General features: G+C 45.5%; 1 protein-coding gene across 2 annotated transcripts; it reads right to left on the reverse strand.

Moving 5' to 3' along the window:
- Positions 1 to 4,236: 4,236 nt before the first annotated feature.
- Positions 4,237 to 19,617, reverse strand: TRA2B (transformer 2 beta homolog). 2 transcript variants are annotated; one of them, XM_014870437.2, is made up of 10 exons: positions 19,371 to 19,516; positions 13,570 to 13,847; positions 13,170 to 13,303; positions 9,695 to 9,857; positions 9,255 to 9,443; positions 8,352 to 8,467; positions 7,424 to 7,507; positions 5,649 to 5,711; positions 5,127 to 5,200; positions 4,237 to 4,646 (listed from the first exon to the last, which is right to left on the reverse strand). In XM_014870437.2, exons 4-10 carry the CDS (start codon positions 9,725 to 9,727, stop codon positions 4,636 to 4,638), a joined length of 570 nt encoding a protein of 189 aa, XP_014725923.1. In that variant the 5' UTR covers positions 9,728 to 9,857; positions 13,170 to 13,303; positions 13,570 to 13,847; positions 19,371 to 19,516; the 3' UTR covers positions 4,237 to 4,635. The 2 variants fall into 2 exon arrangements, with proteins under 2 accessions (XP_014725923.1, XP_014725920.2); XM_014870434.2 differs by lacking the exon at positions 13,570 to 13,847 and having other exon boundaries at positions 19,371 to 19,617.
- Positions 19,618 to 21,487: the final 1,870 nt, after the last annotated feature.

A 21,487-nucleotide genomic window follows, 5' to 3' on the forward strand; every position in this document is an offset into this window, starting at 1 on the left:
CCTCCGGTTTCTCCGGCTTTGCTTTCAGCGTGGCTCCTGCCTGGCTGTCATTTGTCACCGGTGCTCATGGCTCCTCCATCCCCAGCACATTTTTTGGGGGTGATTTTAAGCTGAAATTGGTTGATAAAGTCCTTTTCAAAGATCTTACCCCTGTTGTTCAGGTCATTCCTGCCTCCTCAGGGATGAGCAATCAACAGGAATTAGGCAGGTTCATCTTCTGAGGTCACTGCCACTGGGAAGCAGTGGGAGAAACACGAGGTTGTGGGATTAATTAGTGCCCCTGGGATGCAATACTCATTTACTACTCCTCAAACCAGCCTTCTGCCAGAGCTGGATGTAAGAGAGGAGTCTCCTGCAGTTACCTGCATGAGATCATCCCTCCTGCCCCCAATTTTTGGCTTTGCAGAAAGAGCTCAACAAACTTCTGCAGATGCTTTCCCAACCCTATGGAGCTGATACTGTTTCCCAGTTTTGGTGGATCTGTCTTGGTCCAGATGTGATGCTCAAGGGAAGTCTGTGCTTTAGGGAGGAAGATTTCAGAGCACTGGTACAAAACAGCTGGAGAGGCAGCAACCAGATGGAAAAAAGGTCCTAAAAGTGGTGCAGGATCCAGCAGGAAAGGGAAAGCACCTTCCAAGGGCAGCCTTGTAGGCAAGATCATTCTTCCTGGGAAAGAGATGCTGGCATGGAATGAGTCTGGAATGCAGTAGCAAGACTGATAAAATGAGCAATGAGAGCTTGAAGGAGGGTTTGTTTAGTCTGGAAAAGGACGGGATAACCCACTGTGTGTGAAGGGCTGCCTTGAAAAACAGGACAAACTAGGAAAAAAACGGAGTGTTTGCTTGGTTGGAGAAGGAGATGCTGTTCCTCAGCTGGTGGTTTTGGGAGGTCGGGGCAAACATCTGGGACTACCAAATCCATGTTGGGGCCAGCCTCTGAGCTCAGGATAAACATCTGGCCCACAACTCCATTTTATCGCGAGCCTTTGGTAAGCCTGTCTCAGAGCAGGCAGGTTGGGATACACAAGGTTTCATCACCCTCTTCTGCTAGACTTGTCTTATGGGGACTGGTTGGCCTCTGGGTAACAGAGCAGGGCTGGAGCACCTGTGTTGGGTCTCTCCTTGGATCCCACATCCTCAGAGGGTGTTGGGAATAGGACAGAGAAAGGACAATGGGAGGAGGGAGGATCCTGCATCCAGCCAGCAGGGATGTGGTGGCTCCAGAAGTTACCCCAGGAGGCTGCAGTAATCCAGTGGAAAAGCCCAGTGACCTGGCCCAGGAGGAACCTGCAAGTTTTCCCTGAATCCTTAAGGATATTTTTCACTATTCATCATGCAGAGAATGTTAGGAGAGCTTCATCCCACCCCTGCACTGTTGGGATTGGGAACAAGTTGGGAATGCAGCTGCTCATTGCTCCATGGGGGACACTTCTGGCTGCTGAACCTGCACAGGTGAGGCAGTGCCAAAACAAAGCCCCGAGTAAACCCTGTCCTAAAAATGAATCAATTTCCTTCACAAAAGGACTTGATTTGTTCTCCCAAGCGTGTGGTAGAGGTGACTGTGGCACGATACAGCACAGTGCCAGAGCAGCTCCCACCTGCCCCTCACCACTCTGAACAAGCCACGAGGCAGCTCCAGGCTGGGCTGATCCCGAATTTCCCTCATATGGTGGTGATGAACTGTCTGAAATGTGGATTTTGGCTTTGAGAAACCTCCCAGCCAGAGAATGGTTCAGCTGCTACAGAGATGAGGGAAGAGCATCAAGGACTGGCATGGATTCAGCCCACCTTGGGAGGTGGGATTATCCCTCAGGAAGAGCAGAGCTGAGAAAATAATTCACAATTTGTTTGGAAAATGCATCCATGCTTTTCAATCGTTTTGCTCATCCTTTGCTGGGACATGAGTGATTTCAGAAGTTTCCAAGTCTGTAGCAGTGGGGAATGCCAAGGTGGAGGCACTAGCATAGCTGGATAATTAAATTAGTGCCTGTGTTAATTACAGCTGCACTGGGGCTGAGCATGAGTGAGACATTAATGATGGGAATGGTGCACAGGCAGCTCTGAGTTTCGCTGACTCTCCCAAGGTGATGACAAAGGTATGGATCAGTGGGAACACAGTGTGGAGTAAAGCACTAAGGAGGGTCCTGTGGAACTGTGCATTCCCTACCCAAGCAGGAAAACAAAAGGATTTGACAAACAAAAGGATGGGAGCACCTGCACTGTGTGTGATCAATCTGCTGGAGCTGGAATGTGAACCACAAAATAAATCCCCAATGAAGGAGCTGCAAGGAAAAATGGGATTTTTAGGAGCTGATGGAATTCCATGAGCAGAGAGCACAAGCACCATTTGTGCAAGGGGTGCCTGAATGTACTGAACCCACAACTGCCTTGATACTGCACAGCTCCCACCCAGCTTCCACAATCCCTCCAGGGCCCCTCCTCGTGCCCAGGGAAAGGCAGGAGATGCCACAGGGACAGAAGCATCTCCTGTGCAGGGAGAGGCTCAAACTAGCCCAGAGGAAATTCCACCTGCATCTGTGGGGAGAGGACAGCAGCACAAACAGCTCCTGGTTTCCTTTTTCCCCTCCACGTGCTTCCAAGGTTTTTATTTGTCCTCTGCTGACGGGAAAGCAGGTCGGGAAAGGGCACAGCCTGTCACATCTCTGCTGGAGCAGCATTTGCTGGCTGGGATTCCTCACTGCCCTGGTGGGATGCATGGGGGTCAGGGCAGGCTCCTCCCTCCCATGGATCATTCCTACCTCACTGCTGGCAGAGCACCAGGCCAGCCAGCTGTGGGTTCCAGCACCTCACATCCCACAGCCTGTCAGCTGTGCCACAGGACAACACCACACCCTGGGAACATCAGAGCCCGGGCTGTTCCTGCACTGAGCCCTTGGAATGATGCAGCAGCAGGAGTGCTGGACAACAGGCTCTCCCCACAGCAGCTACAGCCCCAAAGCCTAGATCAGCTTTAACATGGACAACACCCATTTCCTCTGGTACCCTTGCTGGGATTTGCATCTGGATCTGAGCATTACCAGCACCCCATGTCCCTTACAATGACACTGAGGGGCTGGAGTGTGTCCAGGGAAGGGAACAGAGCTGGGGAAGGGGCTGGAGCACCAGGAGAGGCTGAGGGAGCTGGGAAAGGGGCTCAGCCTGGAGAAAAGGAGGCTCAGGGGGAACCTTCTGGCTCTGCACAACTCCCTGACAGGAGGGGACAGCTGGGGAGGGTCAGGATCTGCTCCGAGGGAACAGGGGGAAAGGGAACAGGCTGTGCCAGGGGAGGTTGAGCTTGGACATCAGGTGGGATTTCTTCACGGAAAAGGTGGTCAGGCACTGGAAGGAGCTGCTGAAGGAGGGGGTGGAGTCCCCATGCCTGTGGATGTGGCTCTTGGGGACACGGGTGAGTGGTGGCCTTGGCAGTGCTGAGGAATGGCTGGAGTCCATCTTAGAGGACTTTTCCAAACTAAATGATTCCATGATGCACTGTGGCCTTGCAATGCTCCCATCAAGCATGGCCCTGGCACAGAGATTTGGGACACTCTCAGCACAGGAGCCATGTGACACATTCCAAAAAATGTGTCACCAGGAGCAGCCAACTCAGCTCTGAATGGGCTCTTACTGCTCAGACAATTTAAAGTAATTACTGCCACGGTCCTGTTGTCCCCTCTAGACAGTTAAAAACAGGGAAGTTTTAAAAATTACCTGGATAATTTGTAAATCCCTAACACACCTGGTGCGCTGCTCTTTGCCACCTCCTCTCCAGGCAGCTGAAGCAGATAGGGGCTGTTCCCTCAGTCCCTTCCTCTGCATGATGGCACACCATTCCTCAAACTTTGTTCCACAAAAATCACCAGTTTTGAGTCTAGAAATTTCCATTATTTCCACAAAACCCCACATTCTCACCACAAACTAATGTGGAAAACTCCTCCAACACAAGATTAAAAAATAACTGACTCACAGATCCAAGTGCACAAATTCACTACGTGGTATGACAGATACACCATGAAGTGTTGGCCCAAAATCTTTTAAATACAAGAGGCAACAGCTGAACACCCAAATGAGGGAGTCAGCGCTGATTTCACAAGTGAGAAATGGACTTGAGAAGCACCTCAGGTGCAATTTAATTGTGGGACACCAAAAGACTGGTTCTTCCTGGAAGGAATGGATGGCACTTGCCCTGAGATAACCTCCATGCTTTTGTTTTCTTGGCAAAAATAAGTAGGAAAAGAAAAAAAACAAACATCTTTTTATTTTATTTTCTTGCTTTCGGAAAGCATTTTACACAGGTTTGGATCTTGGGAATAACTTGGAATCAGTAGAAAAAACTAACTCAACAGTTTTTGTCTTTACAATAGAAACCCTTCAGGAATCAAAATGGAGACTAAAAAAATACATGCAAAACATACTCCTTTCAAAACACAACTGGAAACAAAGCACCAAACTACACAAATATGCAGAATGAAACAGCATTGAACACCACAGAACTTGTCTTCATAAAAGGTGTCAAAGTCACCTAATTCACTAGGCACTGTCACTTGGTTAAACAGAAGAGACAATAAAAAAATATTGTCCACAAACTTGCAATTTCAACTCAAAGGCTGTAGCTAGAAATTCCTCTATGTGTCATGCTTTAATAGCGACCTGAAAGACAAAAACCCAACAGTCAGACTTCAAGGACTGAGAGATTTCTCGTTAAATCCACTGCCTCTCCTCAAACCTCCAAACTGTCAAACTCCTGTTTGTTTCAGAACAGAGTTCTGGAGGAAGAAACAGGATCTCAGACTCAAAACAAGGGCTGCTATCTCATTTGGTTTTTCCTAAGTATTAGCTCTGTCCTCAAGGCTGCCAGTTGCTCAGTGAAGCATTAAAGGAACTGTGGCTCAATAAAATATCCACACCAAAGTCAATCTTAGTGGACACAGATGCTCAAAAAGTTCAAGGAATGGGAAATTTACTTTTGAGAGGTGAACTCTGTGACTGGGCCAGGCCCAGTTAAGGCCAGGTTAGGGCTTGGAGCAGCCTGGTGTATGGAAGGTGTCCCTGCCCATGGCAGGGGGTGAAATGGGATCAGCTTTAAGGTCCCTCCCAACCCACACCATTCCAGAGTCCCTGGGTACTTACGAGGTGAGTAGGACCGGGATCTGGACCGGGATCTGTAGCCCCCTCGGCTGTAGTACGGAGATGGTGACCTCCTCCTGTGGGGTGACACAAACAATCCCTTTGTTAAAACCTGCACAGCCGAGTGGCAGCACCTTTATGTGGGTAGCTCTAACCTCATCCTGGTCTCAGGAATGCACTTGGGAAAGCTAACAACATGGGAAACCTGATCAACATTTCTACTGGGCAACAAAGCTAAGGTCTGAATTCTCTTTTTTGTTACCGGTATTATTTTTGACTAACACAACAAATACAAGCTCTTGCACTCACTATCTGCTTTCATGTGAATTTAGTCTGAAGCCAGGAGCATCCCACACAAGCAGGGTAAGCCAAATCCACCTTCATTTTTAATCTGAATTACTTGTCCCAGGTGAAGATTTCCTTGACTTGCAGTCAGTGCTGCAGCCAGGCACCCCCAAACCCCTCCAATCCAGGCACTCCCAAGTTCTGTGTTTCCTTACCTAGTTCCACTAATCCATTACTCACCTGTAAAACTGATCCCTGTCCTGAACAGCTCTCCAGCCTCCTCCACCACCACCACCTCCTCCTCTGTGAAAACAAAAGCAGAATGACTTTTAGGAATTAAAAAAATAAACAAAAAGTTCACTGTACAAAACCCTCTTGTAATCAGAGTAAGAAAATGATGTGACGATAGGACAATTTTAGTTCCTACACTGAATGATCCTGAATTACTTCATTTAACACTGATTTTTAAAGACTTATCTACTCAAGGAAAACCCTTTTACTTATTTTCAAGTAGCAAGATCAACTCACTATCCTGAGGAAAAATACTGATTCCAAGGTGGAGGCAGGGAAAATCCTCCCATCCTGACATTTTAACACTTTAGAGTTACATTTAAACAAGAACTGTGATGTAACTTCTTGCAGAGAACAGAAACAACATTTTACAGCATTAATAGAGTGGCTGGACTGGAACCTCTTCAGGTTCAGATCAGAAAAGCTTTACCATACCAGGACACTAAATCAAGTTTAAAATCTTCCCCAGTTGTTTCTGGGGGAATGCTTTTTTAAAGGTTATTCCCTTATTTACTGACACTTTTTCAGGCATTATTAAGTCTCCCACAGCAACAAGGAGAAATTGAAGTTTTAAGAGGACAATTCCCATCTGACACTGCATTTCCCTTAAGGCCTCATTTTCACAGAGGGCAGGGAACGCAAAGGAATTGTTACCAATGGAATTTTTAGGGTGGGGTATGCAATGCTCCACTGCATCTTGAACAATTCCAACTTTTCCTTCCTCAGGGAAGCACTCAACATACCAACACTTCTCTTTTCTCAACTAAGCCATGTCTGCAGGGAGGGAAAGTCGCAGACCACGACATTTTTTATGTAGCCACACACAAGTCGTTTGTGGCTCAGTATTTATTCACAGAATCCCAAAATGGTTTGGGCTGGAAGGTCAGGCTCCCCCCTGACCCAATCACGACTTCTGGTAACATCCAAAAACCCCTGTCAGAATGAAAAGGCACCACTCAAGCACTGAAGACTTGGGCCCATACTCTAACTGTCATACAGAATTCTACAAGTGCAGGAATGTTTGGTAGTGCAGACAGAAAAAAATCAACTCCTATCTTTCTGTTCAACTTAACAAGTACCCCAGAAATTGTGAGGATTTTGCAGGGGACAAGGATTTTGCTGGAAAATGCAGAAAAGCAATTTCTCTATCACCAAAACCAACTACACCCCAACCATGATTACACACACATCCAACCTGACAAAGGGTGTTAAAAAAGCCTTCTAATGCAGATGTCCAATACATAACACGTCATGCTCCCACCTCCAATTCCTTATTTTTGGCAACATTTGAGGTGTCATAATTATCAGCAGGAGATACTGGAGACCACTGAAATTTCCCACTTTTTATCTACTACACTGTGCTTCAAATATAAGTTGACACTATAATACCAACTCAAATATTAATCTGCACCATTTCAGTGCTAACAGATGAACCAACTGAAGATCCTAAACTGCAAATACAAAAAACACACTTTGTTTTTCAAAACTTAGTGCAGATTCAGAAAACATTTTGGACTAAGCCAGGCCACAGGTTAAACATTTCTCAATCCAATCAGATTTGTACTGAGCAGTTATTTCGGTGAAGATTTCACGGGAAGATTCCAGAATGACAGTGAATGCAAAAACATTCTGGAACAGTTATGTATGACAAACTGCCTAATGCCTGCACAGACAGATGAGAAAGCAGAGTTTAGAAAGCAGCAAAATATTCCCAATATGCTCACCTGTATGACCTGCTGTAATAGTCACGGTCATCATAGCCTCTGTCATAGCCTCTGTCATAGTAATCTCGTCGCCGTGAGCTGCCACTGCAAGGAGTGAAGGAAATTGCATTTGCTGAGATACAAAACATTCACTTTGTCTGTAGTCTGCTAAATTCATACTATTTAAACTAATTATATTACTTCCCATCCTCACAGCTGGAAGACTAAGAGCACTCCTGTTTTCCCACCAGTGCAGGTGGGAACAGAACTACTTAAATAATTGCTTTTTAAATGCTTGAACTTTCAGTTATTTTCCTCAACCTTTATAAACCTCAGCCTTTTGGTATCACAGGCACATGAGGAATTCCATTCTGAGGCTCTGAAAAAAGCTCCTGTTCAATCAACTTCCTGACTAAACAAATCCAAAACCTCTAGTCTCAACACAGCATCACTATAACCACCAGTAAGCTGAAAGTCTTGGGAAATGAACTGGGGAATGACTTGGGAAAACAATTTACACTGTTGGCAACTGGAAGTCAAAAGTGCAGTGCGTGAACACAGCAAAATGCTAATCCCAAAAGTTAACTGAGCCATTTAACAGCTCCTCATCCTGTATTTGTTCACTCACTCTTGAAAATCTGAGCTTGCAAAGGACATGAATATTTGAAGGTACACAGGAAAATGACTTAATTTAGAAACTGTCAAAATCTCTTCCTGTTGATGCATGCAGAACTACTGATGCTCATGTCTGGCGTTTTCAGTGTACAGCACAGCAGCCATAAACAAGGAAACACAACTTGTGCATTGATGTGTGAGCCCAAGAAACCAGGAAAACCACTCACAATCAGGTCTCTCAGAAGAGAAACAGGAGTTTTTACAGAATAGTGAATCCCATCCCTTACTAGTGTGGGGGAAAAAGACTCAACCAAAAACCATGGATAAAACTTACTAAGTGGGTCTTCCCATATAGATTCCAGGGGTAGGTGTGTGAGGTCTTTTTGTTATGGAGAAGTCTACCCGGATCCTTCTTCCATCCAGCTCCATTCCATTGGCACGTTCCTTTGCCTAAGGAGTGACAGAAGAACATCTGCTGTGGGTATGAACTTTAGCAACACGAATTTCTAACCACTGCTTTGAGTGTTAAAATGTCCTAAAAAATGGCTGAGTTTGGAGGCAGGTCTGAGTGTCACATCTTACAGTGAATATACTGTGTAAGACACTCTAGGCCAGCTGGACTTAAGTGCCAGTAACCAGTGAAACTGTAAGTTCTGTGGCAATAAAATCCTGAAAAGAACATCACTGAGAAATTGTTCCAGTGCCTCTGACATGATTAGGAGCAACCTTTGAACATGCTGATGTAGGGAGATGTAACTACTCCACCACAGAACATAAAACATTTACATGTTAAAAGACCACCACTAAGGTATTCAAATACATCCTTCAGACTACCATAACCTTGAATGCAGTATCAGAGTCACAAATAAAATTAAAAAAACAAAAACAATTTTTTTTTTTTGTCTGCCAAGTAGCAGGACCTACACATCAAGCTCCAAACCAACACGGAAGCCTTCATGCCAGATGTGGAAAAGACTGGAGACTTTATGGAGTGGAGTTTATGTGGAATATAAGCCTTGTTCCAGCCCATAAAGGGCAGCTCTACAAGGACTGGCATGAGTGTAGGGTTTTCTGCTGGGTGACTACAGAATTCCCAATTCACTGTGCAGCACTCCTAAGCCCAAATTCCACGATTACGAGATTCCAAGTGCTTTTCAGGCTATGAGTTTCCCCTCGTGACAGAACATACACCCCAGGGGCTCAGCAAACACAGCCCACACCGTGCACCCCAACCTACTTCCTTGGCATCCTCGACGTTCTCGAAGTAGACGAAGGCGAAGCCGCGGGAGCGCCGCGACTGCTGATCGTACACGATGGACACGTCGGCAATGGGGCCGTACTTGGAGAAAACCTCTCGCAGGTCTCGCTCTGTAGTGTACAGACTCAGCCCAAACACTCCCAGACAACAGTTTGGATCAGGATTTGCCTAAAGGAAGATACACAGATGTTAGAATGGGTTTATTTGCAGTGCGATGTATTTCTCAGTTGTGACTGTCAGGGCTTAAGATGAACAACAACAACAAAGGTGTGGCTGAGATTTGGGTCACCTGCTAATAGACAGTAATAAATAAAACCTCCAGGAACACGAGCCTTTCACAAAACCCCTTTGTGTTTCTCAGGGCAAAGACACCGACCCCAGGATGATCCAGGACTGTGACTCATGCCTCACACACGTACCCTGTTCCCAATGTGACGTCTCCGAGTAGACATGGGGGAATGGCTGTGACTGTGCCGCCGCCGGTAGTCCCGACTGTACGACCTGCTTCTGGATCTCCTGTGCGAGCGGGACCGCGAGCGGGACCTGGTGTAGTGTCTGCGGGAACTCCTCCTTGATCTAGACCTGAGGGAAACAAGAAAAAGGTACAGTGTTGGGCTTGTTGGGGTGTTTAACACTTGAAAAATCCATCAGGTAGTCACAAAATGCTCAAATAATTATTTTCCAGAATCCTGCAGTACCACGTACCTCAGCTATATAATCCATCTGCTCACTGCTCTCAAGGACTGTGTGCTAAATCTTTGCTATCAGATTACTGCAGACCCTCTCAGGGCATTCCTGCTGCAGTCCAGAACTCGCACTTGCTCACAGTCAGCTCTTTAACAAAGCTACCTGGGTGTGACACACTAGCACTTAGAATATTCAGTGTTTAGGTAAAAACAAGTGGGGTGGCTTTTCTTTTAACACAAAGCATGCACCACTGAGGGCAACACTCTCTTCCTGCTGCCCTGGGTGATACTGAGAAGGAAATGTCCCTGAAATCAGAGCTGAATGCAATCTGAAGAAATCAAGCCTGAGCTGACTTGTTTACCTGCTGGTATTTCAGGAGTTATTTAGCACTGCTTGCTCATGAATATTTACATGTTCACACTCTTAAGTACATTTATGCAAAGGTGCAACTGCTCCCTAATTTCTTTCCCCAAAAATATTTTCTTACATCACGAGCTCTGTGGCCATGAGGGCCTGACTGAAACTCTTCAACTCCTTCTCCTGAAGGCTCAGCTTTCCCAACACAGCCAATCCTAGAGGAGAAGCTGGGCACTCACACGGGGCTACTACACCTGATCTTGGTCTGCTGATGGCTGCAGTGAATAACCTGCATTCCACACCACTCCAAAGAAAAACCCCTGCAAGGCTAAGAAGTGCAATAAACAGTGTAAGAGCCAATGGATCTGAGTCACAAATTGCTGATTTTCAGGCTCTTTCAGGTCTGAAATGTCCCCTTCCTCTAATTCCACAGCAGCACCACACCACTGGCATGAAGGAAGCTCTGAACCTGAACTGCTTTTACTCCTGAGCATTTAACAGCTTCTTCCAGGATTTCTCACCAAGGATCACCAGACAGCCAAACTGTTCCATCTATCTCCTCAAAAAACACCTCCAACTTCATCAGGCGTGAGCCAGAGAAGCTGAACTTAAAATGAATATTCATGTCCAGGAGAAACTAATTCAGCATGTCCCATTACAGCACTTCTCACTATGTATTTATAAAGAAAGCATCATTTTTGGCAATTAAAAAAAAAAAAAGAAGAGAGAACTTCCCTGAAGCTGGGAAAACAGTACAAAAAGAGAGAAATTATAATATCAATAGCAAAAAAAGAAGCTCCACACATGCACACAGCCACATTTCAGCCCCTGATATACGAAAAAAAAATAAGGTAAACACAGAACTGGTATTTCAGATACCAGAATGGTATCAGCCAAAGACAGGAGCTACAAACTTCAATAAAAGTAGATTTTAAAATCAAGTATATCCACACCCCAACTGATAAAAACACCAGGAGACAGGTTGGTTCCCAAATCAACGTTTAATTTATAAAGCTGGTAACTCAAAAATACATTTGCAACAGAAACTACCAAGAAATATAGAAATTATCACAGGGTTATTTCTCTGGGGAAGCCAGAGTTCAATGATCTGCACGTGACCACATCCCAATGTGTGACAGCACTGAACAGAGATTAAAGTATGTTGTTTCTAAATATGTGCCTCGACACAATTCTGTCCAAACCTACTAATCAACACTAACTCTGGCATGTCATTCCATTATTTCCAGCTATAGGCATCTTCAAGACAGCTGTTAAATGCTCAGGAAGCCATGCTAGTTATAAACTTCTGCTTTTTGGTCATCAAAAAGTAGGAAGTCAGTTGACAGGGTATTATTTAAACACTGTTTATTGCAAAAGTAAGATTTGCCAAGCCTCTCAGAAATTCTACATCTTATATTTTCATCTTCAGAATTGTGTACCATCCGTGACTGCATTTTTAATCAGTATTGTGGTTATTCTGCAAGTGGGAGATGTCTTAAGGAGTATGGAATCCCTGGAGCCATATGAATTAAGGAGAATACACTGCGAGGGTGTCCTGACTTTGTTGTTTTAATATTAGAAGGTTCCCCAGAGGTGTTTTGCAGCCTCCTTCCCCCGAGGTTTTCATGCCCTGACAGCAGGGGCTGAGCCCAGAGCTGAGTGCCCCAAGCAAGATGTGGGGCTGGGCCCTTCCTGAGCTGCCCCATCATCTCTCACTGCTGGCACTCCCACAGCTCACTCCAATTCCACGCTCAAGTGATGGTACAACTCTAACAAGAATTTACTCCTTTTATTTGACACATTTCTTCTTACACTACAGGGACTGCCAGCCACATGATATGACATTTGTGACTGAGCCTGAATTAAACAAAAAAACATCATTCTTCTGCTGTCAAGGCTTCCCAACTACCTTCCTTCTCACAAAAGCCTTTCTGTTTGATCTTGCAAGATTTAACACACTATTTGATAGTGTTTCCCACTGTGGGTGATTGCTGGCAGCACAGTATCTTCCTCCAGCCTGCTCCCAGGCTTTGGCAGTTGTTTGCTCACACAAAAAGTGTGTTGTAAACAGCTCACCTGAAAACCACACTGCTAAAATATCACCTTTTTTTGCCCGAATGCCTACAAAATGGGTACAGAAATGATCAACACATTAATTTCTGTAGTCAGCAGCCAACTATCTACTCCTCCAAGAGGAATTCTGAGCCTGCACACAGCTTGTTTGGCAGGTGAGCATCAGGAGAGGGAATACAGTGCAATAGGCACGTGGATGTTTGTGCTGCCACCTAACAAACACAACAAGCAAGTCCTGCACAACTTTTCTGGAGAACTTGCAGAGCTAATATTCAAAGTTCCCTACCCTGTTAATTTTCAAGTTAAATCAACGTATTCAAAATGTCAGACTGTGAAATTAAAACTTATCTCTACTGCTTCTTTTCACTACTCCAGGAACATCACTGCTTCCAGTGAAGACACATAATAAATGAATGTGGCTTAAAATGGGAAATCTGCTCATGCACCAAACTCTGTTAATGCACAGAAAAACTAAGACCTAGAGTTCCTAGTACTCCACGCTCAGACACAAGTCAATATTCCAAGAGATAAAAGGCAGGCACTTCCAAAGTGTATCAGCAAGGATACAAACATACACAGCTGACTTAACTGTTGGAAGCAGCAGCAAAAATATCTGAATTTATATAATTTGGCTTTTCCAATCCTGAAACCACACACACCCCTTTGTATTCCACATCCAGATCCACTAACTCTGGAAACAGAACTGGCTAAGCTGGGCCACCTCTGACAATCATCTGACTTGTGAGGAGGAGGAAGAGGTAAAAGAAGCCAACTCACCTGGATTCAGACCTGGATCTAGATTTTGACCTGGAGCGCCTGGAATCCTCCTTAGAGCGAGATCTTGCAGGGGTGTGCCTCCCCGACTTGCCAGACCCATGAGCACTTCCGCTTCTGGAAGCAGAACGGGATTCCTGCACGCAGATATTGAAAGCCTAATTTGTACACAATTCCTTGTTCACCTACGGGCTGTAAACAAGCTCCAGTGAAATAAATGGTAAATATTCATAGCTATGTGTCCGGGCAGTCGGCATTAGCACTGCCTAGATTTTTAAGGAGGTTTTTTTTTTTTTTTCCCTGGTAGACACTTCTTTACCCTGCATGTACTTTTGCTATTAAACAGATAATGCATGCATGTTTAGCAAAATATACAGGGACACATAAACAGACTAGTAATTACTTAGCGTAGTGCTTTCAGATTCCAGATTACTTCTTATCTTAACTTCATTTTTATTCCTTTTCTTCATTCTTCCGTTTCAAATTCTGACTTCTTTCATCTTCCCCACTTCACACAAATTGCTCAATATTCTACAAGTGGGACTTCTGGTCTGATAATTAGCATGCATTCACTTTCTTTTTTTTCAAATTTCAGCTTCACTTATTCCTGAGCTTCAAATAATTCTCATTTATAAAACTTGTCAAATGGCGACTTCCGCATTTTCCTTCTTCAACATTAACCTTAATAGAAAAAGAACAGGATGAAGAATATTTAAGAACTCCAGGATAAAATCTAGTGCCAAAACTGAAACTAGAAAAAAAAAAGTGTTGTGGACTTTTACTATAAATGCAGTTCAAGAATTGAATCTACCAAAGCCCTACAATTTTATCAACAGGTTCAGTCAACTCAGTTTAACTTAGCCCTAAGCAGCTGAATTTGCTATTTATGCCTGTATTTAACAGCAAGTGCAACTAGATCAACTGAGTACCTACTAAGGAATTGCAGCATCAGGAAATTCAAAATAATTTGCACTATCAGCCACACACTGAGACAAAATCACCAAGGAGTGACTGCAGTGAGGTCGTGCTGCAGCCACTGACCGATGTGCTTTTGAATGCAGAAAGCATGGTTGGTCCTTCCCAGGAAATCCCACGATTTTGGGTCCCTCCTGCACTTTGGCAGCCCTGGTGTGAAGGTTTAGGAGCACACACCCCCAGCTGCGTGCACAAGTGGGATTACATGTGCAGGCATCGTGTTTCCACAGAAATCTGAATTTCCCACTGACCAGAAGTGCTCTGGAATAACACCCCACCTGCTCTGTTATTTACTGGCAATCTCATCTGGCAGTGACACGACCTAATTAGCAGTTTCAGCTTATGTGTTTTTATTTTTAAATCAGTGTAATACTTTGCTTCAGTCATATGCTTTAAACACATGAACACAGTACTAATAGAAAGTATTCTTCATTTCAAGGCATTAGAGAAAATTTAAAATTCAGCAGAATTATACTTCTTTCTAAAAACAGTCCTAAATCTAGTGGCAATTCTGATGAAGAAAGCTCACTAATGACGCTGGGTACCAGATTTTTCTCAAAAATCCCGTTTTATCTTTCTAACCTCTCTTAAACCTGAACACTAACTTAATGGAAATCCTGTACTAAGCATTCAGAAATTCATTTGCTAACCCGGAATTTAATCATGCTTCAACCACTTCCATACAACTTCAACATTACAATTTCCTACCATACAAGGGAAATAAACATGAGGTACAGGTTAAAGCAGGTTTGCAATTAAACCCAAGAGCAACAGAAACAGCACAATGTTGGCCAAGTATTCTTCATACAGATATTTAAAGTTTTGCTCTAAACTACAGCTTCCCCATGTCCTAACACTGCAAAGGGCAGAGGGAATATTAGGCAGCAATTTAAGTTACAATTAATTAATTTAACCTAAATCCAGTATTATCTTCCAAAGAAAACACTCCACAGAGATGAGTTCTGAGTTAATACATTAATTTTGCCGTAAGAAGTCTTAGCTCTTTAACAGTCAGACAAAGCAAGATTGAAGGAGGACTAAAACCCAAACTAAGGCTGCTTTTCACCTGAGGAAAAATACTTAAACTCACAAAAGATAATCTGGGCTAAACAGAAGGAGCTATGTGCAAATACAGGTGGTCTGAGACCAGAAAGAAAAGGAGAAATGCAGGGAAGCAGTTGGGAGGATTTTGCCCACAAATACACCCCAAACCCTTTCCCAGAGCTTTTAGAAGTCAAAAAGCTATGAAGAAATGAGCAGAGAACAGGTAAGTCTTCATAGATTTGGTGTATTTTTCAGGCAATCTTTGCTGTATTACGTTAAGGTTGATGTAGAATCTCTACACTGAGGAGCTGAGCGGAAATTTGGGATGAAAAAGTCTTAAAGACAACCACCTACCTAAATCAAAACAATTAAACAGCTGGCCTATTTTCATTCAACTCCTCTGCATTTCACATTTCCCAGTCTTTAAATATCCATTTTTTTTCCCAAGATCATCCTTCAATCCACCACACATTACAGTATTATGGCACTTCTTTATTCCAGCCTTAAATGAATTCAATGCACCTCACCTCCTCTGGATATCATCAGGACTGGTAACAACCTCCAAAATTACCAAATTGCCCCTTTTCCACCCCAAACCCCAAAAAATCTTCCCTATCCAGAGTTCCAAGAACCTGTGCCTGCAGCACTGCAAATTTATTTTACACCCTTGAAGGTTCACATCAGTCACTCCCACTGCTTGTTTCTCCCATCTGGTTTTGTTGTTATTTGTATTTTATTTTCTCACTCTTTGCTCTTTCAAATTTTAAGTCAGTGAAAAATGCCAAAGTGTGCTCCTGGCATGACACGGGGAAGAAGGAAGAAACAATCTTCTTTACCCTGCCTGTATTCCAGCACTGCTGGTCAGCAGATCCAGACCGATATTCACTAAACAATGACCATTTCCCCCCCCCCGCTAACCTTAAGTTCGTCAAGTGTGAATTTAACCTCCCTCCCCAGATCCCCTGGTTATTATCAACAGCTCTTCTCCTTCATCAGGTACTTCTGGAATTCACGTGGAAGCCCAGGCTTGCGGATTCCAAATGGTTCTTTCCAGGCCTTGAGCACATTCAAACCAAGTGCTGGGATGATTTTAGCAGCTCTAAGCACACTCACAAAGAGCATTACAGCCGTGTACTCTGAGCAGGGAACGTCCCAAAGCAGGATTATTTGGGGGGCAGAGGTAGGAAAGGTTTCCATGGACAGAAGCAGCTGGAAAGTAGGTGATGGCCACAGTTCTTTGCACTTCTGAGATCCAGGTTTTCCTCACAGGAATGGATGTCACAGTATTTCAGTCAATAACGTAAGATACAGAGAAATTAAAGTATTAAGGTTTTATAATCATGTATTTGTGTGAAGTTATGTATTTCCACTTGTTTTCCTAAGGAAAGGTGCAGCCTCATGTGACATTATCAGATCTGCAGCCTCTTTACTCACGGTGTCACCGTGCTGACTCCACATTTCCCAACTTCTGCATTATGAAAGTTGCCTCTTCCCCTGAGGGACACGAGATCACTGCTGGGGGAGCTGGGGATTCACTCGAGGCAGAGCAGAACCATCCCTTCTCCACAGCTTTCCAAACTCCATAGAGAAGGAACATAGCGTGTTTTGAAAAACCAGGCCACAGCTTCCTCCCACCGCCTCTGCCACCGGCCCTGTGGGCTCCTTCAGTGCCCCAAGCTGGAAATTAATCCATCAGCGAAATCCAAATTATCTTCTGACAGGTTTGGGCACTGAATAAACTCCTCAAGAGGCCTCATCAAGTGCCAGCTGGTGAGGGAGGAACACTGGGAATGTATGTTCTGGAGCAGGATCATCCATCCACACACCATCCCTCAGCTCATCTCAAACTGCTCCCTCAGACCTCCTTCTCACACCATTTAGTATTAAAAACATCACTCTTTTTTGAAAGTCCATGTATTAAATACCTTTTAACTAATCTGCAAATTGAGCTTTTATACATTAAAAACAAACAAACAAACCCCCCCACCCTGGCTTGTATATTGAACAGCTTCTGACCACACACCAAGCCATCGCTATCATAATTAACTGATTCACAAGGTAGGATTCATTAATTAGGCCTTTAACTCATCTTTTTCCAACCCCTCCATGCCTGAATCCCATGTGCTTCAGTGACAACAATTTCAATGAAAAGAAAATTAATTTGGAAAACCATAGCATTGCAGCATAACAACAGCAAAGTATATTCCAGTATTTAAGTATTGGAAGCATTTCATAATTTACAGATTCTTCAGTCAAAAAGTTTCTAGAGTTCATGCCACTATGGAGCATAAGCTGTCAAAGAGTGGGGATTTTTTCTTCTTATCTTCCCCTTTTCTTTTTAATAATGCCATAATCCGGTGTAAATTCGTGCTGCTACTTAAGCAAGCCCCATTCCTGGCAAAAGCACCTGTAATTTCTTCATCCCAAAAGCTGCCATGAGGACTCAATCAAGTCAGGCCTGCAAACCAATGCAGCTGGAAATGGAGTAAAACAAGATCCAGCTGACTGAATTCCCAGATCTGACTGAAGGAACACCGCAACGGGAGAGAGCAGGAGCACAATTCCTGCTGGCAGCCTGCACCTAGGACAGTTTAAAATAGTTGCAATCATATTCCAGATTATTTATCCAAACACTTAACTCTACTCTGCAGAGACTCCAGCTTGGAAAAGCACAAAAGCCATTGACTCAGTAAAACATAAACCTTAAGTAAACAAAAAAAACCATAAATAACACTGGCAAGAGCAGAAGGAAAACCAATCCCTGCTCCAGTCTGGAACAGCAGGCGTGCAGCTCTATGGTTTCACCTTTAAAAACACGTCCATTTCAAACTTACCTATTTAAAAATCACAAAAGTGCAGACATAACTCATTTTAGGCACTGGCAAAGACTGCCTACAAATTCTTTAATACGTCTTTTAAATTAAAAATATAAAAACGCAGCAGACAACAATTTTTCTCCCAGTACTCCGCACGACTGTATTTCACACAAAAAGACTTTGCTATAGAAGCTTTATTGTTTCCACTCTTTCTGACTGAAAACACAAGGCAGGTTATCCTGGCAAACTTTATTAGACTAAACTGGCTTCAAGTCCGACCTCCACAACAATTAAAGCATCTTTTAAAAAAATAACACACAAATAATTCACCCTGGGCAAAAAAATACCCCCTCACTAAAAACTTCCGAGTGAATAAAGATACCAATGAAAACACTGGCGTTGGCACCAGTCTATTCCTTAATCCCCGTCTTTCCCCATTCATTCCCATTTTTAGCCCCCGGAGACCAATTTTTTCTCATCTTACCTACCTTGAAGTAGAAACACTCAGATATTACAGTTTCTTATAGAGGATTAATAAGATAAAAACCATATCCTAAGACATTGCTTAGAATTATTACGTCCTCTAATAATTCTTGCCCCGTCCAGTTTAAAACTCAGGACCTTATCACCTCCACAACTCCCTCCGATGCTGCAGCAAAATATTTCAATTACTCTAAGAAAATCCCTCAAACTGACCCTAAATAAAGACATAAAAGGCAAACAAGGCTGATCCAGTAAATAAAAATGCAGATGTGCATCACAAACGGGAAGCTTAGCAAGTCATCTATTTCGACATTAATAAAAGCTCATGCGGACAATGAGATCTTCCCGAAACTATGAGCCTTGACAGATATCTGCTGCAGATTTCACAAAGCCAAGGGGTTGCCTCCGATAATCAAGTTTAAATTAGAGGAGAGCCCGAGTCACCTAGACGCCAGGCCCGAGAATTATTGCACAGGGGAGAAGGAGCGAAAAACAGTCTAAATTAGAAAGCAATTCGAGAGTGGATTGCAAGGCGGCTCTGGAGAGAGGATAATAACAGAATTCCCCTTCCGCAAGGGTGGGATAAAGGACGAGGGGCCCCTGAGGGCTCGGGGCCGCCATTTTGTCCCTCCCGGGCGCGCGCGGTCCCGGCCCAAGATGGCGCCGAGCGCCTCACGCGGGGAGCGGCCCCTCCGCCATGGGCCCCGCCGCGCCGCCTCACCCGCCACTCCGCTCCCGCGGAGGCTCCGCCACCCGCGAAAGAGGACACGGGGGGACACGGGGGAACGCGGAGGCGCCGGCGCCACCCGAAGGCGATGGAAGGGTGTGTGGGGAGGGGAAAGAGAGGGGACCCGGCCGCGCAGCGCGCTCAGGCTCCGTGTATTACCCGCTCGCCGTAGTTTTGCTCCCCGCTGTCGCTCATCGTCCCGTCCCGCCGCTCACGCCGCCGCCCGAACCGGACACGACCGTCCCCGGCGACAGCGCCGTCCGCGCGGGAAGTGACGAGAGCGCGGGGCCGCGCGCGCGCGCGCTCGGCAGGACACGCCCCCAGAGGGGACATCCCTGAGCCGGGGGCCGCGCCCACGCCACAAAGCCACGCCCCACACGGCACCGCCCACGAAGAGAAGACCACGCCTCTGACTTTAGGCCACGCCCCCGCGTTTACGCGCCTTTAGGAAGGCCACGCCCCTGGCCTGAAGCCGCCCGTGAGGCGAGACCACGCCCGCAGCGTGGCCACGCCCACAAACCCGCGCCACTCAGCCCGCACCACCCTCTGTGCCGTGGCCACGCCCCTCAAGCTGAGGACACGCCCCTCACGTCACCCGCAAGGTGAAGGTCACAGGGCCCCGCCCCTTCCCCCTCAGGTGAGGTCCCACACCCTCGCCCCAGGTGAGGTCATGGCCCTCACCCTCCCCAGGCCGAAGAAACAGTTTAAAAATGGTGTTTTGAGGGACTTTATTGAATGTTGAAGCATTAGATCAGAACACGTGGGGAGGGAAGAGCGGGATATTTCTTAGGCACCCACTCGAGGGCAGCAGAGCGTCGCTGACATGGCGGGGTTTCCTCCGTCCTTGGCATTGTCTCTCCGCAAAATGTGCAGCGAGGAGTGTTGCAAACACCTCCCTTGCATCTGTTTTATGTCACAAGCAGCACCAGTAAAGCACTGGCAGCCCCAAAGGGCCAGGACTGTGCAGGGATTAGCAAAGGACACCCACACAGAGAGGACCACCCGGACTCAAAACACACAGCTTGGTTTAACCAAAATACCAAATTCTTGAGTGCTTTTCAAACCACAACACTGCACAAGGGTTGGAGCTAGGAGACAGGAGGAGACATTGCACCTGCTCAGCTCATCCCAGTGAGTCCCAGCATTGTCTAGTTTGAAGGGGACCTTAAAGCTCATCCATTTCCACTCCATGCCATGGGCAGGGACACCTTCCACTATCCCAGGTTGCTCCAAGCCCTGTCCAACCTGGCCTTGGACACTTCCAGGGATGGGATGGCCACATCTTCTCTGGGCAGCCTGTGCCAAGGCCTCACCACTCTCACAGGGAACAATTTTTCCCTAATACCTAATCCAAACCAACTCTTTTTCAAGTCGAAAGTGCACCTGTTATCCCACAAAGTACAGCTGCAGGACATAGTCCTGCTCCAGAAATGCTTCTGTAACCATCTGACATCCCAGCAGTGACTATTTTTCTTCACTGAAATGCATTTCCTTTGCAGTGAGGGCTGGGTAATGCCCTGCCTGCCCCGTTGTGAGCCTGAACAGGTCAGTGCCTCTTCTAAGTGGGATTTTCCTGTCACCATTCCCCACACAGATTGAAGAAGTGGCAGCAGCTGAGAATGCCGGGAGAGCAGGCTGGAGGCAAAGTGCAAAGGGAAGAGAGCAAATCACTGATGGCTTCATGGTGCATTCCCATGTGATGACTACAAAGGCACCCAGGGAGAACCCCACTTCCATTTCCATCACCTCTGACACTCGTGAGAAGAGACAAGCCAGAGGCTGCTTGGCTGCCTTTCCTCTCCCTGCCAGCCCCAGAACACAAAGGTGAATCTGTCAACTAAAGAGGAAGATGAGCAGTATTTTTGCAGCTTTTGCTGATTTAAAAATACCACAGGGTTTTCTTATGCCAATGGTTTCATCTCAATGCTTTGCTTGTGTTACAGCAGTTACTGACACCTTGATCCTGAGCTTGAAAAGCTCAAATCCTGGTTCTGCACAGACATCCCAACAATCCCACCCTGTGCCTGAGAGTGTTATCCAAATGCTCCTGGAGCTCTGGCAGCCCTGGGGCTGTGCTCATACCCTGGGGAGCCTGGTCAGTGCCCCAGCACCCTCTGGGGGAAGAACCTTTTCCTAATATCCAACCTAAACCTCACTGACACAGCTCCAGCTGTTCCCTGGGTCCTGTATGTGGTCACAGAGAGCAGAGATTGGAGCTGCCCCTTGGGAGAAAGCTGCAGCCCCTGATGAGCTCTGTCCTCAGCCTCTTCTGCAGG

The sequence above is a fragment of the Sturnus vulgaris genome, chromosome 10 (assembly GCF_052056855.1).
Source record: "Sturnus vulgaris isolate bStuVul1 chromosome 10, bStuVul1.hap1, whole genome shotgun sequence".
Classification (NCBI taxonomy): Eukaryota; Metazoa; Chordata; class Aves; order Passeriformes; family Sturnidae; genus Sturnus; species Sturnus vulgaris.